At 44.2% G+C, this 17,136-nt stretch overlaps 1 protein-coding gene across 1 annotated transcript in view; it reads left to right on the top strand.

The window, feature by feature from the left end:
- Nucleotides 1–16,925, top strand: part of LOC143285202 (mitochondrial inner membrane protease subunit 2-like) — a 207,533-nt gene extending 190,608 nt beyond the window's left edge. Inside the window, exons 4-5 of the mRNA XM_076592447.1 lie at nucleotides 6,070–6,169; nucleotides 16,727–16,925. Of these exons, the coding sequence (XP_076448562.1) occupies nucleotides 6,070–6,169; nucleotides 16,727–16,855 (229 nt within the window). The 3' untranslated portion in view covers nucleotides 16,856–16,925. The remainder of the gene's footprint in view (nucleotides 1–6,069; nucleotides 6,170–16,726) is intronic.
- Nucleotides 16,926–17,136: the final 211 nt, after the last annotated feature.

Genomic DNA, 17,136 nt, shown 5'->3' with positions numbered 1-17,136 from the left:
CTCTCTCTCTCTCTTTCTTTTTCTCTTTCCATACCTCTCTCTCTCTCTCCGTCCCTCTCTCTCTCCGCCCCCTCTCTCTCCCTGTCACTCCGTCCCTTTCTCTCTGTCTCCCTCTCTCTCCCTGTCACTCCGTCCCTCTCTCTCCCTCTCTCTCACTCCGTCCCTCTCTCTCCCTCTCTCTCACTCCGTCCCTCTCTCTCCTTCTCTCTCTCTCCGCCCCCTCTCTCTCTCACTCCGTCCCTCTCTCTCCCTCTCTCTCTCTCCGCCCCCTCTCTCTCTCACTCCGTCCCTCTCTCTCTCTCTCTCCCTCTTTCTCTCCGTCCCGCCCTCTCACTCCGTCCCTCTCTCTCCCTCTCTCTCTCTCCGTCCCTCTCTCTCTCCCTCTCTCTCTCCGTCCCTCTCTCCCTCTCTGAGTCTGTCTCTCTTTCTCTCTCTCCGTCCCTCCCTCTCACTCCGTCCCTCTCTCTCCCTCTCTCTCTCTCCGTCCCTCTCTCTCTCCCTCTCTCTCTCCGTCTCTCTCTCTCTCTCTGAGTCTCTCTCTCTTTCTCTCTCTCCGTCCCTCCCTCTCACTCCGTCCCTCTCTCTCCCTCTCTCTCTCTCCGTCCCTCTCTCTCTCCCTCTCTCTCTCCCTCTCTGAGTCTCTCTCTCTCTCTCCCTCTCTCTTTCTCTCCGTCCCCCCCTCTCTCTCCGCCCTCTCTCTCTCCCTCTCTCTCTCCGTCCCTCTCTCTCCCTCTCTGAGTCTCTCTCTCTCTCTCTCTGAGTCTCTCTCTCTCTCTCTCTCTCTTTCTCTCTCCGTCCCTCCCTCTCTCTCCGTCCCTCTCTCTCTCTCCCTCTCTGAGTCTCTCTCTCTCTCTCTCTCTCTCTCTCTCTCTCTCTCTCTCCGTCCCTCCCTCACTCTCCGTCCCTTTCTCTCTCTCTCTAAGACCTGCCTTCTTTTCTTTTCCTCATTAAAAATTTTTTTTTATCCCCATCTCAACATGAATTGTGGAGAGAACAAGCAGCTACAGAACGCCAGTGAAGAAAGCTTTGAGAGCCACCACCAAACCACCACCACCAACAAACAGTAAAGTTACAACAAAGGAAAATGATGGTGGGGGGCGAGGGGGAGTGGGGGTTGGGGGGGGGGGGGAGCGGGGGGTGGGGGGGGGGGGGTAGGAAGAAAAAGAAAGAAGGTACACCGTGACATGCCTGCAACTGAGGTGGAAAAACAACAACTAATCCATAGTGAATGTTAATGTTCCCCTCAGTCGCTTTAACTCTTTTTTGACTGTTGAACCTGGGTGTGACATGGGGGCCAGCGTTGCGGCGTTTGGTTTGAAATGCAGTCTCCACATTTTGTGTTCTTTGTCAGTGGCTGTTATTGATTTTTTTTTTTTTGCTGAACTTAAATTCATCAGTCTCAATGAGAAGACATCCAATTAAAGAATCGCCGGTGACTAATAATACCCAGACCTGTGCTCTCATTCTTGCGTTCGGCTTATTTATTTATTTATTTAGAGAGATTTCCATAAGTTCACAAGCTGGGGGGGGGGGGGGGACCAACAGCAGAATGAAAGCTGTGTGATGATCAATGGTCAATGATCAATGATCCCACAGTCATGGGAAATGATAGTCTTTTTTTGTGAAGGACCATGACTCTCAAACTAGGAGGCAAGATGGCTCTGGCTTTTTTTTTTTTTTACTGCTGCAGCCTTGGGGACTGGTTAGTTGTTCGGGGGTGACGGGGGGGTTTGGGGGGTGGGGTGGGGCGTGGGGGCGGGGGGGGGGACTATCCCAACGCCGACTATCCTGAAACCCTCTGGGCCGAGTGAGTGAGTGGGGGATGTGTGTAACATGGGGGACAAGAGACACTCTCTTACCATTTATCAAATTCTAGATCAGATAGTCAGAGGGGACAGCTGCAGTTTACTACCCCCCGTGCTGTTTTGATGGGTCATTGTCGGAGCTCATACAATTCTCAAATTTAGTGAGGGGAAGGAAGGTCGTGCACTGACGAAAGCATACTCCTCGACAGCAGTCAGTGGGTTAAACCGTCAACTGGGCAATAACCTGTTGCACGTGTTGCCCGCTCAGTTGTAGCTTTATCGATTGTTTGCTTTTATTTATTTATTTATTTATTTATTTATGTATTTATTTATTCGTTTTCAGCTGGAGTGCACCTATTCACACCCATCAAACAAGTATTCCCAACCTAGCTTTGATGAGGTTTACGTCATCAATGACGTCAATGCTGGTGTGACAGATGGTGGGGAAACCCGAATGGGTGTGTGAGAGAGGGAGAGAGAGAGAGAGAGAGAGAGAGAGAGAGAATCAGATATGTGACTGTATTTGCATATGTGTGTTGGATGGTGGTGGTGGTGTGTGTGTCGGTGTGTGTGTGTGTGTGTGTGTGTGTGTAGAACATATATTTGCAGCCGTGAAAATTAATCCATGGTACATGTGTTCGTGCGTGTCTGACTCTTTTTGTGTGCGTGTGTGTGTGTGTGTGTGTGTGCGTGTGCATGCGCGTGTGTGTGAGCTCGCGCGGGCGCGCGTGTCTGCGTGGTACAGATAGAGACAGTTTTGTTGCCTGTTTTCACGGAATAACAGCCTTGAAAATTAACTATATTTGCCTAGAAAATGACCATATTTATTTTATGAACGCGCGCCTGTGCATTTGAGATTGCGCAGTCTGTGTGCGTGTGTGTTTGCTTCTTGTGTGTGTGTATGTGTGTGTGTGTGTGTGTGTGTGTGTGCGAGCTCGTGTGTGTTTTTTGCGTGTGATTGGTGGTGGAGGGTGCAGGTTAGAGGTAAGGGTAGCTACGTAGAGATGTTGGCTGTGGAAATCAGTATTGTGGCCTTGATCCCGATTCGGAAAAAATTGTGTGACATGTCAAGTCTGGTTCAGAGGTTTGGTTTGTACTATAATAGGCCAGCTACCTTTTGCGTGTGTTATTTCTTTCTTTTTCTTTCTTTGTTCATTTATTTATTTATTTACTTCTTTACTCGCTTATTTACTTCATGTTGTTTGCTCATCTAATGTTAATGTTAAGTTGACAGACTGATCAATCCACTGCTCAGTGTCGAAAAGTCTGAATGATGACGATGATACCGATGATGAATATGATGATGATGATAATTATGTCCACTTTTTCACCCAGGACTCGGGAGAAAGTCAGCAGATTACTACTACTACTTGTTGGAGAGAGAATGATAACGATGATGATGATGATGATGGTGATAACGACAACGATGATGATGATGGATGGTGATGAATGTTTGTCCACAACAGTACCATGGACGGAAAGAAAGCCCGCGGGCCATTGCTGGGTGGAGGGGGGGGGGGGGGTTGATGATTATGAAGACGACGACAATTATGACGATGATATGGCCACCACAGCACACTAGACAGGGCAGAAGACAGTAGTGATAGTAACGATGATGATGATGGTGACGATGACGATGACGATGCTATGTTCACTACCACAGCACACTAGACAGGCAGAAGACAGTAGTGATAGTAACGATGATGATGATGATGATGACGATACTATGTCCACTAGACGGGCAGAAGACATTAGTAATAGTAACGATGATGATGATGATGTGTTCACTACCACAGCACACTAGACAGGCAGAAGACAGTAGTGATAGTAACGATGATGATGATGATGACGACGATACTATGTCCACTACCACAGCACACTAGACAGGTAGAAGACAGTAGTGATAGTAACGATGATGATGATGATGATGATGACGATGTTCACTACCACAGCACACTAGACAGGCAGAAGACAGTAGTGATAGTAACGATGATGATGATGATGATGACGATGATGACGATGCTATGTTCACTACCACAGCACACTAGACAGGTAGACGACAGTAGTGATAGTAACGATGATGATGATGATGATAATTATGTCCACTTTTTCACCCAGGACTCGGGAGAAAGTCAACAGATTACTGCTACTTGTTGGAGAGAGAATGATAACGATGATGATGATGATGGTGATAACGACAACGATGATGATGGATGGTGATGAATGTTTGTCCACAACAGTACCATGGACGGAAAGAAAGCCCGCGGATCATTGCTGGGTGGAGGGGGGGGGGGGTTGATGATTATGAAGACGACGACAATTATGACGATATGTCCACCACAGCACACTAGACAGGGCAGAAGACAGTAGTGCTAGTAACGATGACGATGATGACGATGATGACGATACTATGTCCACTATCACAGCACACTAGACAGGTAGACGACAGTAGTGATAGTAACGATGATGATGATGATGATGATAATTATGTCCACTTTTTCACCCAGGACTCGGGAGAAAGTCAGCAGATTACTGCTTACTTGTTGGAGAGAGAATGATAACGATGATGATGATGATGATGATGGTGATAACGACAACGATGATGATGATGGATGGTGATGAATGTTTGTCCACAACAGTACCATGGACGGAAAGAAAGCCCGCGGGTCATTGCTGGGTGGAGGGGGGGGGTTGATGATTATGAAGACGACGACAATTATGACGATATGGCCACCACAGCACACTAGACAGGGCAGAAGACAGTAGTGATAGTAACGATGATGATGATGGTGACGATGACGATGCTGTGTTCACTACCACAGCACACTAGACAGGTAGAAGACAGTAGTGATAGTAACGATGATGATGATGATGACGATGACGATGATGACGATACTGTGTTCACTACCACAGCACACTAGACAGGCAGAAGACAGTAGTGATAGTAACGATGATGATGATGATGATGATGATGATGACGATGATGACGATGCTATGTTCACTACCACAGCACACTAGACAGGCAGAAGACAGTAGTGATAGTAACGATGATGATGATGACGATGATGACGATGCTATGTTCACTACCACAGCACACTAGACAGGACAGAAGACAGTAGTGATAGTAACGATGATGATGATGGTGACGATGACGATGACGATGCTGTGTTCACTACCACAGCACACTAGACAGGTAGAAGACAGTAGTGATAGTAACGATGATGACGATGATGATGATGCTAACGATGCTATGTTCACTACCACAGCACACTAGACAGGTAGAAGACAGTAGTGATAGTAACGATGATGATGATGATGATGACGATGATGACGATACTATGTCCACTACCACAGCACACTAGACCGGTAGAAGACAGTAGTGATAGTAACGATGATGATGATGATGATGACGACGATGCTATGTTCACTACCACAGCACACTAGACAGGTAGAAGACAGTAGTGATAGTAACGATGATGATGATGATGATGACGATGATGACGATACTATGTCCACTAGACGGGCAGAAGACATTAGTAATAGTAACGATGATGATGATGATGTGTTCACTACCACAGCACACTAGACAGGCAGAAGACAGTAGTGATAGTAACGATGATGATGATGATGACGATGCTATGTTCACTACCACAGCACACTAGACCGGTAGAAGACAGTAGTGATAGTAACGATGATGATGATGATGATGACGATACTATGTTCACTACCACAGCACACTAGACAGGTAGAAGACAGTAGTGATAGTAACGATGATGATGATGACGACGACGATACTATGTTCACTACCACAGCACACTAGACCGGTAGAAGATGATGATGATAACGGTGTGGGGTGGTGATGGTTCTGATAATGATGATGATGACGACGACGACGGTGACGATGCTACGTTCACTACCACAGCACACTAGACAGGTAGAAGACAGTAGTGATAGTAACGATGACGATGATGACGATGCTATGTTCACTACCACAGCACACTGGACAGAAAGAAGGCAGTAGTGATAGTAACGATGATGATGATGATGATGATGACGATGATGACGATGACGATGTTCACTACCACAGCACACTGGACAGAAAGAAGGCAGTAGTGGGTGCCCTACGGGTCGGGTCACAGCTGGAATGAAGAGGTGATGATGATGATGATGATGATGATAACGGTGTGGGGTGGTGATGGTTCTGATAATGATGATGATGACGACGACGACGACGACGGTGACGATGCTATGTCCACTACCACAGCACGCTGGACAAGCAGAAGGCAGTGGTGGTGCCCACTGGTCACTGCTGGGTGGAAGGGGATCATCACGGGCGGAGTGTGGACAGCAACGTGTTTGGGCCAGTAAGTTACCTCCCCTTCTGTGTCTGGCTGTGGTGTTTTTTTTTTGACTCACTTGTATATTGGAGAAGATCTGTACTGAACATGATGATTGTACATTGGAACTGGAATTTTTTTTGACTCACTTGTGTAAACAAAGTGAGTCTATGTTTTAACCCGGGTGTTCGGTTGTCTGTGTGTGTGTGTGTGTGTGTGTGTCTGTGGTAAACTTTAACATTGACATTTTCTCTGCAAATACTTTGTCAGTTGACGCCAAATTAGGCATAAAAATAGGAAAAATTCAGTTCTTTCCAGTCATCTTGTTTAAAACAATTTTGCACCTCTGGGATGGGCACAAAATTTTTCTTTAAAAATGAAGCCTGATTATATGCAAACTGCATTTACTGTTATATTTATTTTTTTTTTTTGTATTCTCTAAACTTGGCACTTTGATCTGATATTCTGACCCAACAACAAGAGCAGTCATTAGAATCATTTTTTTTGTTCAAAACAGGAACTTCTTTTGCTAAGCATGGAAGTTTTATTTATTTTGCAAACGTTTGGTGCAGATTGTAAAAAAAAAAAAAAGGGAGGGGGGGAAATTACTCTGTAATTAATGCTTGGGGACTTAATTTGCTTTAAACTGATCTTTCTCATCTTAAAACATTACAATTTTTTTTCTTTTCTTTTCTTTTTTCTTCTCCCAAGCTTATCCATCATATTTAATACAGAGCACTTTTCAACCATTTTAAAAAAAAAATTTTTCCCCTCCTAATGATTCCTTTACAGGATAAACCGTGAAGCACAAGTGAGTCTTGAAGGCTTTGCCTCTTGTTTTTGGGTGTGTTTTTTTTTTTTAAGCTGTCCTGTCTGCATTAGCCCCTTCCCCACCTCTGTGTCTGGCTATTGAAATATACAGCCCTGTCCGCGTTGATTTAACCCCTTGACTGCTGGTGATGAATGTTGTTGTGCTCCTTAGTGAAGGACCGTCAGTCACCTCACTGTGACAGCATTAGTTAAGTTTTCAGTCATTTGTCAGTGGCCGTGCTTTTGTCTGATCGATCTTCTTCGTCCTTGGGATGGGCTTTCTCTTGTTCAAAAAAAACGAAAGAAAAAAAAAATCAGTTACACACTACTTCAAAGTACACACGGAAGAAGTAAGACAATAGAAAATCGTTGCCAGTCTGATTTAGTTTCACTAGGCTGTGTTTAGCAGTCAAGGGGTTAATACAGATCAGGCATTCTTCTTCTTCTCCTCCTCCTCCTCCTCCTCCTCCTCCTCCTCCTCCTCCTCCTCCTGCTTCTTCTTCGTCGTCGTCGTCTTCGTCTTCTTCTTCTTCTTCTTCGTCGTCGTCGTCGTCGTCGTCGTCTTCTTCATTCAAGTCTTCCCTGAAAACCCACTTTCTTTAAACTGAAGAAACAACAACAACAACAAGAACAAAAAATTCCCAATGGGGGCCACAAGGCAAAGACTTCGTGGCGATAATGTATGTGGCAACTGAGGTAACACACAATACATGAAGGACTGTGTGATTAAGTCAGTGAAATAATGCTGCGCTGCGTTTAGTGTATTCTATGAACACAAAAACTTCTAATTTCAAATTACACACATTGCATTGACAATAACCAACCCAGCCAACACCTCCCAAACTTCCGCCACCTCGATTAACGAAATTTAAACCTTCTTACTAAAGGGCGCTAACCAGTCAAGAGCGTTAAACTCCACGTTCTCCACCAGAGGGAGAGAGTTCTCGCCAATTAATGTACTTACTGCGCGACCATGGGACCATAAAAATTAATGGCTTTCTCGATGTTCCGTCTTGACGTGCTTTCGTTTCGGTGGTATTGGTGGAATTTACCACCGACGTAATGATTTCATGATCTTACTTAGGGTCAGTTTCTTTGGGGGTGGATTATGGAGGGGTAGCGGGGGAAGAGGGAGGGGGTCTCGCTTTCTTTTTCTTTTCTTTTTTTTCCCCCATCTGCCGCCTCCCACCTTCTCCAAAGCACTCATGGCCTGTACGTTTGTCCGCCAAGTATACAGTTCTTCGTCGTGTTCGATTTGTTTGGGTTTTTTTAAGGTATTAAAACGTACGAACTTATTCGCCTATACAGCCACATTACACACCTGCTTAAAAAAATGGAAAAAAATAAAATAAAATAAAAAGTCATTGATTTTTTTTAGCGCTGTTCATTGGTTCACTGCTGCCGTTTCTCAGATCAAGCCCAAAGTTGATGATATCGCAACGAAACATATTCCTGCTATCTCACGAGAAATCGGTCATAATCCATCACACGAAAGGCAAGACGTTTATTTTATGTACCCACAGTGGCCATTTAAACTTCACACACGTACGTCTTTTACACATACTATAATTATAAGCAACAATAGCAACGAAAAAAAGGAAGAAAAAAAAAGGTGATGTAAAAAAAAAAAAAAAAAAAAAAAAATTAAGCATACAATAGGCAGATGGAGCAAATGCACTTGACAAGTCGTTTACCCTAGCAACGGACAAAATTATTTTCCCTTGCAACAAACAAACTCATGTGGAAAAATGATTCATGTAGTTTGAAAAAATAAAAATGAAAAGCTAAAAAAGAAGAAGATAGATTTTTTTTTCAACGATATTCGATCATTGTTTCCTTCAAAAAGCGCTGAAGTTAACGGATTTTGGTTGAATTATATTTATATTGTGTGATATTGTGCTCACACTAAGGCTGTGTGTTTTATTAAAGAGAGAGAGGAGAAAAAAAACAACCTTTTTTGCGAAGTTCAGGCATCAACTCCTTTTTCTTTTCACTGCAGCTGTGGCGTGGGATCAGTCCGCACGCTTTGACGCGCTGAAACTGAAAAGTGAAACCGGAACTTCCGGCAAAGTTTTGGAACTAAATTTAGAGCCTTCCATTTTTTGTTGTTCCAACAGAACTTAACTTCCCCTCTCGGTCGTTTACCTTTAAGACTTTTTTTTTGTGTGTGTGTGTGCTTGTAATCCATGAAAATTCGCTAAAATAAAAAATGATAGATAAACCGCATAAACTTTGATCTGATATTGTGGGAATCCGTGAGCAATAGTCACGTGATAGCGGTTTTGGGGGAGTTGTAACATCACGTGATCTCGTCAGTTCCTTGCTGTCCCAATAGTGCTCAGTCAGCTGTCAGTCACAGACCGGTCGACACTGCTGCTGACTACATTTTGTCTCGCTGTCTCTCATCAGTGCTCTTTGGGCGTTCCTTCGCTCACCGTTTGGTGGCAGAATTTAGAACATTTCTTGTTTTTTTATCGTTTCTTTGGTTTGTGTGTGAGCACCTTTCATTTATATTTTGATTGAATCTATCATCATTTTATTGCACGTGGGTTTTTTGGGTTTTTTTTTTTTAAGGCAGGTAGCGATTTTGCCTGTGTTCGTCAGTATCTTTTTCTTCGTCGTTTTGTTTTTGTTTGTATGTTTGTTTTTCAGTGACGAAATATTTATTTATTTTATTTTTTGTACTGTGAGCTACGTTCCAGTTTGTTAAAATTGGACTGAGTCTTTTTTTTTCCTGCATACATTACATTCAGCAAGCGAAAAAGAAAAAAAACAAAAAAAAACCGCGCTTTAGATAGATATATGTTTGCAGTCTGGCTGTAGCGTCATTGAGTGACTGAACTTCCAGGAGTTCCTTCTTCTTTTTTTCTTCTTTTTTCTTTTTTCTTATGTGTGTTTGCTTTTAATTTGCTATTTCTTTTTGGAGTTTTCTCGAGTCGCCACCATTTTCTGGCAGTCGTTGGTTGACAGTCTTTTCTCTGCTCAGACTGCTCACCAGTTACCAGTTCTACCTTTTCGTCCTTCGAATTTCTTTGGCTTGCTTTCTTTTGTGGTTTTGATTAAGTAAGTTCTCTGTTTCTGACTACTTTTTCATTCTTGAAATTTCTATTTATACTCTGTTTATATTTTCTTTTGTGTTTGCTTGAGATATTTGTGTGGCTGTCCAGCTTTATTTGGGGGTTTGGGGTGACTGCTGAGGTCTATTCTCACTTGTCAGTAGCTGGTGCATGGTTGACCACAGTGGTCTTTTCAACTTGTTCATTTTGTTTCGTTTTTGATCCTAAAGTGTGCTTCAGTTTTTCTGTAGCTGAACTCGATCGTTCTTTAAGCGTGCTTCAGTGGGTTTGTTTGTGTTTTTTTGTGGTTTTTTTGTTGTTGTTGGGTTGGGGTTTTTTGTGTTTTTTTTGCTGGACTTTCTTTTTGGTTAGCACCACTGATTGTTGTTGTCCTCTGGTTTAGTGGTTATTACGCTTTCTTGGTTGACCGCCGTCTGTCTTGGGACCGTTCTTTTCTCTCGATCTGAGAACTTTCGGATCGTTTTATTTTTCCTTCCTGGCTTTACGCTTTCTGGTTGACCGCGCCTGCCAGCAGACCATTTTTTTTGTATCTCTCTTGGTCTGAAAAGTTCGGGAAAATGGCACCAGTTAACGCCGCCGAGGTTGCCGTTCCCTTCCAGCCAGTGGACGAAGAGTGGCAGAACGTGCTGTGCTGCTTCTTCCAGCTGGAACGGTGCATGCCGCACGCCGGCCAGCTTCTCTTCCCCGCCGTCCAGTCTCCGTCCTCCTCCGCTGCTGCTGCCGGCCCCCCGCGCGTCCAGGAGGAGGTGTTCGCCGACGGCAACTGTTTCTTCCGCTGTCTGAGCCTCATGGTGACCGGTTCCGAAGACTCGCATGACTTTTTCCGACAAGGAGTCTGCGACGTCATGCAACACCCTGCCAACAGTGAGGGGTTCGAGGGATTCCTTGGTCAGCCTGTGGACGTGTATCTCGCCTGTTCGGACATGCGGCTGGATGGGGTGTGGGCCACGGAGGCGGAGATCTACGCCGCGGCGATTATGATGGGGACGAAGATTTGCGTCTTCCGTCAGGTGCCCGCGGCTGAAGGGGACTGTGAGAACATGTGGCACGTGTTTGACCCCGCTCTGTTCACGGGGAGTGAGGGGTTCGGGTGTAACGTTTACATCCACCACAAGGACAATGTCCATTTCAATGTGGTGCTGGACGTTTTCTGACCCGACTCAGTGTGTGTGTGTGTGTGTGTTTCCTTACTGGGGACTGTTCTCAAGGAGGTGGAAAAAGTCTGCTACATTTCCTTGGGTGCTGTGGGTGATATGCTCAGTAGACTTATTGTGGTTATGTCAGGGTTTAAACTTTTTTTTTGTTTTTTGTTTTTTGGTTAGGATATATTCAACAACAACAATTACAACAACTAAAAATTGTATAGGGATACATTTAATGACCTATTGAGTATGTCTCATAAGTTAATGTTAATTTGTTCATAGATTTGATATTCTAAACCAAAGTTATAAAAGTTTTACTGAATTTCTTAAAAGTCTTTGAAAAAAAAAGTTTGGTTCTCTTAACAGGACTAAAAAACCAAAACATATTGTGGTTCCTGTTGAAGCACAGAAGTGAAATGCTTCACCTGAATTTGCATCCTGATGCGATTTAATGTTCTTGAAATAGTATCCCCAAACTGTCTTTCTGGCTGAGATAACATGTTCCTCTCCATGTAGCAGGTGATGATTCATGCAAGGGGTATAATCAAGCACACTGAATAGCTAGATACTGTCCCCTTTCACACAGGTTCCAGAATTCTTCAGTTTATTCATGCAAGGGGTATAATCAAGCACACTGAATAGCTAGATACTGTCCCCTTTCACACAGGTTCCAGAATTCTTCAGTTTATCAAGGTGTCACTGCGTTCGGACAAAGACATACGCTGCACCGCATTTGCTAGGTAGATGCAGTATATAACCCAAGATGCTAGTCAGGCCTTGAGCGCATGATGTATATTAATGTACCTATCAGACTGGATTTCTTCTACTTAATTTTTCCCAGGGGGCAACACTTGATGTTGTCATGGGTTCTTTTTCAATGCGCCAAGTGCACGGTGCGTACAGGACCCAAACTGCATACCTCCTCTCGGACTCCGCATTCAGCCGCACTTGGAAAATGCCGATCTGGATGTTGGCTGTCCCTGAAAGCCCCCCGTGGACCTTTACAACACCTGAGGTCCGATTCGATCTGGCCTCGTACCGTAAGGACACCACCAGTTCTCTGGCCTACAGAACCTACTTTTCGGAACTGTGCCACAAATTCCCCACTTTTCAAGGCATCTTCACTGACGGTTCCAAGTCAGAGGACGGAGTCGCCGCATCTGCGTTCTGTCCCGCCTTTCCTGACCGGCCCTCAACGGAACACATCCTGTCTGACAGCTCGGTATACACCGCGGAACTGACCGCACTGGTCCTGGGGTTAAAAATGGTTCTCTCTTCCAAACAGAAGAGATTCATGATCTTTTCCGACTCCTTGTCAGCCCTAGAGGCGATCGCCTGCAGGAATATCACTCATCCCAAACTGCTGGAATTTTATGAAACTTTTACTCTCGCAACGAAGAAAGGATACGAGGTTGTGTTGGCCTGGGTTCCCGGACATGTTGGCATTCGTGGTAACGAAAGGGCGGACCTGATGGCCAGGAACGCTGTAAAGAAAGAATTGTCCAGATCCTTGGTACCCTATACAGACATGAAGCGGAAGGTCAATACTTATGTTAAGGATCTTTGGCAAGAGAAGTGGAACACCCAGACGGACAACAAGCTCTTCCAGATCCGTCTGGACCTAAAAGAGACCCTCCCTTTGGGGGTGAAGAACAGAAAGGAGGAATCTGTGCTGTGCAGACTGCGTACGGGGCACACTTTTTTTACTCATTCATACTTGTTGAAGGGGGAGGAGGCCCCTCGATGCGTTCCCTGTGACGAGCCTCTCACCGTGAAACACGTGCTCCTTGACTGTTGGGATCTGCATGACGTTAGACGCAGACATTACACGGCGGTTTCTTTGAAGACTTTGTTTCGTGATGTCCCTCCGTGGGCGCTGATGGACTTCTTAAAAGAAGTGAACCTTTTTAACCAGATTTGAAGGTTTTAAACTATGGAAGTTTTTTTTTAACTTTGGAGTGGAAAGTTTGAAGTGGTGACTCGTTTTAATTGGTTGTTTTTTTTTTTAGCCTTGTAGTAGTAATTGACGCGGCGATAGCCTTGAGATGGCCTTAGTGGTCGGCGAGGCTCTAAGCACCATAATTTCATTTCATTTCAGGACCTCAGTTTCTGATCTCATTTGAATGAACAGACGCTCGGTTTGAGTTTGATTTTCCAGTGAAACTTGGGAGAAAGAAGCAGGACCAGGATTCGAACCCAAGATCTGGTGGACACTTTATTGGCAGATTGAGCATCTAACTGTTCTCAAGATCTGGTGGACACTTTATTGGCAGATTGAGCATCTAACTGTTCTCAAGATCTGGTGGACACTTTATTGGCAGATTGAACATCTAACTGTTCTCAAGATCTGGTGGACACTTTATTGGCAGATTTTAGCATCTAACTGTTCTCAAGATCTGGTGGACACTTTATTGGCAGATTGAGCATCTAACTGTTCTCAAGATCTGGTGGACACTTTATTGGCAGATTGAGCATCTAACTGTTCTCAAGATCTGGTGGACACTTTATTGGCAGATTGAGCATCTAACTGTTCTCAAGACCTGGTGGACACTTTATTGGCAGATTGAGCATCTGTTTCGCTGCTTTCCTTCAATCAAATCCTTGATACATGCTAGACACACTTTGGGGCTATTCAAGTATGACAGTAGTTTGGGATGTTTTTGCCTTTGTGGTTTTAAGGGTTATTATAAAGTGTTTTTTTAATTTGCTGATAAAAATCTGCATGAGCACTGATTTTGTTTAGAAAATGTATGCATTAAGCATTTATCCACAGTAAACCGAGACATTGATCATTGAGCACTGTCAGCTAACAGAGATCACGTTCATCCAGATGATCTGAGGCAGGGCTTTGTGCTGTTCCCTTCATGCAGGACTCGCTGTGTACACAGGCAGGAAAGTTCTATAACAGCCTGGTCTCTCTCCTTCTCTGTGTTGTCATCCTTCTCCTTTCTGTCATTTGACTTGACATGACCAACATCTTCTTCTTCTTCTGCATTCACTCGTATGTGCACAAGTGGGCTTTTACATGTATGACCGTTTTTACCCCACCATGTAGGCAGCCATACTCCGTTTTCAGGGGTGTGCATGCTGGGTATGTTCTTGTTTCCGTAACCCACCAAACGCTGACATGGATTACAGGATCTTTAACGTGCGTATTTGGTCTTCTGCTTGCATATACACACGAAGGGGGTTCAGGCACTAGCAGGTCTGCACATATGTTGACCAGGGAGATCGGAAAAATCTCCACCCTTTACCCACAAGGCGCCGTCACGGTGATTCGAACCCGGGACCCTCAGATTGACAGTCCAACGCTTTAACCACTCGGCTATTGCGCCCGTCATGACCAACATCAACTTGCTTAACTCACTCAGTACGGCCAGTCCTCTCTTCTCCTCAACACAGACCCCTCGGATGTCCAGTGGGTGTCTGAATGACCCTACCTTTAGTTTCCGTCGTCAGAACTGTGGTATTCTTTGTCAACATTCACCTCTTCAGTATAAGAGCGTTCTGCTAGGAATATTTTGATGGTGGTAATTGGGGTGAAACGCTGCTAATGTCGTCTTTCGCCATTCGTGTGGAGAGAGTTAAATCTTCTTCTTCTTCATCCTTAGCAGTGTGGAGAGTCATTGGGTGGCCACACTGGGGAAACTAATCCCCAAATTCCTCCAGGAGCCAGTTGCATTGCTCGGACCAGAAGAGCCTAGTATGGTTGTAAAACATGTAACCCGCTACTAACTGTGTGTAGTATGGAACTGACCAGTGGCGTAGTTTGGTCAACGTAGGCATTTAGTCACGTGTAAAGTTCTGTCAAAAAGTTCGAACCAAGCAATGCAACTGGCACCAGGTCTGTCGATTGTCTGCAGAATGATGGTTTTTCCCCGTCCATTGTGCAGTGTTGTTTGTCCATCATTTTTGTCTGTCTTCCTTTCCATCTGGAATAGAACTTGCTGCTCTATATTTACGGTGATCATTCTTGTCTTGGTTAGTGCATGCTGTATTTTTTATGTTATTTTTTTTTCTTGAAAAGGAATCTACCAAACTCTTTTGCATTGGTTACATTGCTGTAGGATATTTAACATGTGTGTGTATTTGACGTTCTGCATGCATGCATGCACACACAAACATCCTCGGCTTTTTGCAGTTTCTGTTTATTTGGGAGATTGGAGGAATCTCCTGGTTTTACCATTTCATGATCCTGTAGTACTGTCATTGGTCAAGTACTTTGCAGTTTGTGTGTGTGTGGTTTTGGTTTTTTTTGGATTTTTTTTTTTTTTACAGTCGCAGTCTCATGTGTTTGTTTTTTTAAACAGTCAAGTCTTGGTCCTTTGTCGTGACAAAATGAAATTAATATATATAATTTCTGTTCTGTCTATGGGGGGTCTGCAAACTAAGATTTGCACTCAACTTTTTTTTTTTCTTTTTTTTTTTTTTAAATGAGTTAAAGAATTCAGGAGTTTACTGATGAGAGATGACTGACGAGAGATGGTCAAGCAGTGAGGCCAGAAGAGAGAACTGAAATGTCATTGACATTGACTGACAGAGTGACACACACTGACACTGTCATGACAGCCACTGAAGTCACTTTTATGCAGAGAAGGGAAGCACAGGGTAAGTACACCAGTCTCACTGATTGTCTCTTGGAGCACTTGGATCAAATTTTTTTTGATTAGGTGCTGCAGAGATAAACATGATATAATACTAGTTGCATCCACGGGTATTAATTTGCTTAAAATTGTACAAGACAGGTTTTAGTAATGTTTAGTTTCATGGTTGGAAGTTCTTCAGTATTTTGATTTGGTGTTGGCATTTTGACCACACTAAAGCCTTTGCTTTATATATCACAAGAAATATGTCTCAAGGCCTGACTAAGCGCGTTGGGTCACACTGCTGGTCAGGCATCTGCTTGGCAGATGTGGTGTAGCGTATATGGATTTGTCCAAACGCAGTGGCGCCTCCTTGAGCTACTGAAACTGAAACTGACTGCTGTATCCAGTCATTGAATCAATTTCAGCAAGTTATTGTTAGTTCCTCAATCCGAATGAAGATCAAATGTGCTCCTGACCAAGAGGCTAAGTTCATGGAGGGTGCTTTCATTTTCACAGTGACAAGCGAAACCAAAAGTAGACGGCCAATCACAAAATGCTGTGGGCCGCACTTGTGGTGGTGGCAAGTCGTGAAAATTTCATACAGTAGGAGAAGTGCATCATTGTTGACTACTCTCTGTCTCTCTGTCTCTGTCTCTGTCTATCTCTCTCTCCCTCCCTCTCTCTCTCTCTCTCTCTCAGGATGATAGCCTTGCTAACTCTCTGTTGAACTGGCGGAGTCGAGTTAACGATATATCAGTTTTCACTCTTGAGATCAAGAATTTCAAAGCTTTTGAGTTCAGTGTTGGAAAGTTTCACAGCAGTGGTCCATAATGATGTTGTTCGTTGATCAGTAGTATTTACACACACACACACATACACACACACACACACACACACACACATGCACGCACGCACACACAGCCACACACACAGAATGATGTTGGATGTGCTGTTTTCTGCTGTCCACAGATCTCCACAGGACTGATCACGGGCAAGGCCACCTACATTGTGTGGCCACCTCACAGATGGGGGACCCTGAAAATTCTGCCCCCGGACAAACGCAGGGTCTATAGCTCCCAGGCCCGCTTTGGACAATGACAGCAAGACACGGAACACGACATGAGACAGAGGCTTTGCTTTGTGGCTGTGTCGATCTTCGCACTACGGAGTCCTGTTCTCTTGGCATCTATGATAAGACAGGGTTTTTTTTTTGGTTTGGGGTTGTTTTTCTTCAACGTGCTTTTTATACTTGTATATTTTATCTGGAGCAACCACTGCTCAGGTGTTGTCGAGATGCCCAGACGTTCATGGACATTGCAGCATCAGTATTCAACGCTAATCCATCTGTGTTGCCATCTCAGCTCATGCCCAGACGATCA

This window comes from Babylonia areolata, chromosome 8 (assembly GCF_041734735.1).
Source record: "Babylonia areolata isolate BAREFJ2019XMU chromosome 8, ASM4173473v1, whole genome shotgun sequence".
Lineage (NCBI taxonomy): Eukaryota > Metazoa > Mollusca > Gastropoda > Neogastropoda > Buccinidae > Babylonia > Babylonia areolata.
The sequence above is the reverse complement of the archived record's forward strand: the minus strand, read 5'-3'. Positions and strand labels throughout refer to the sequence as shown.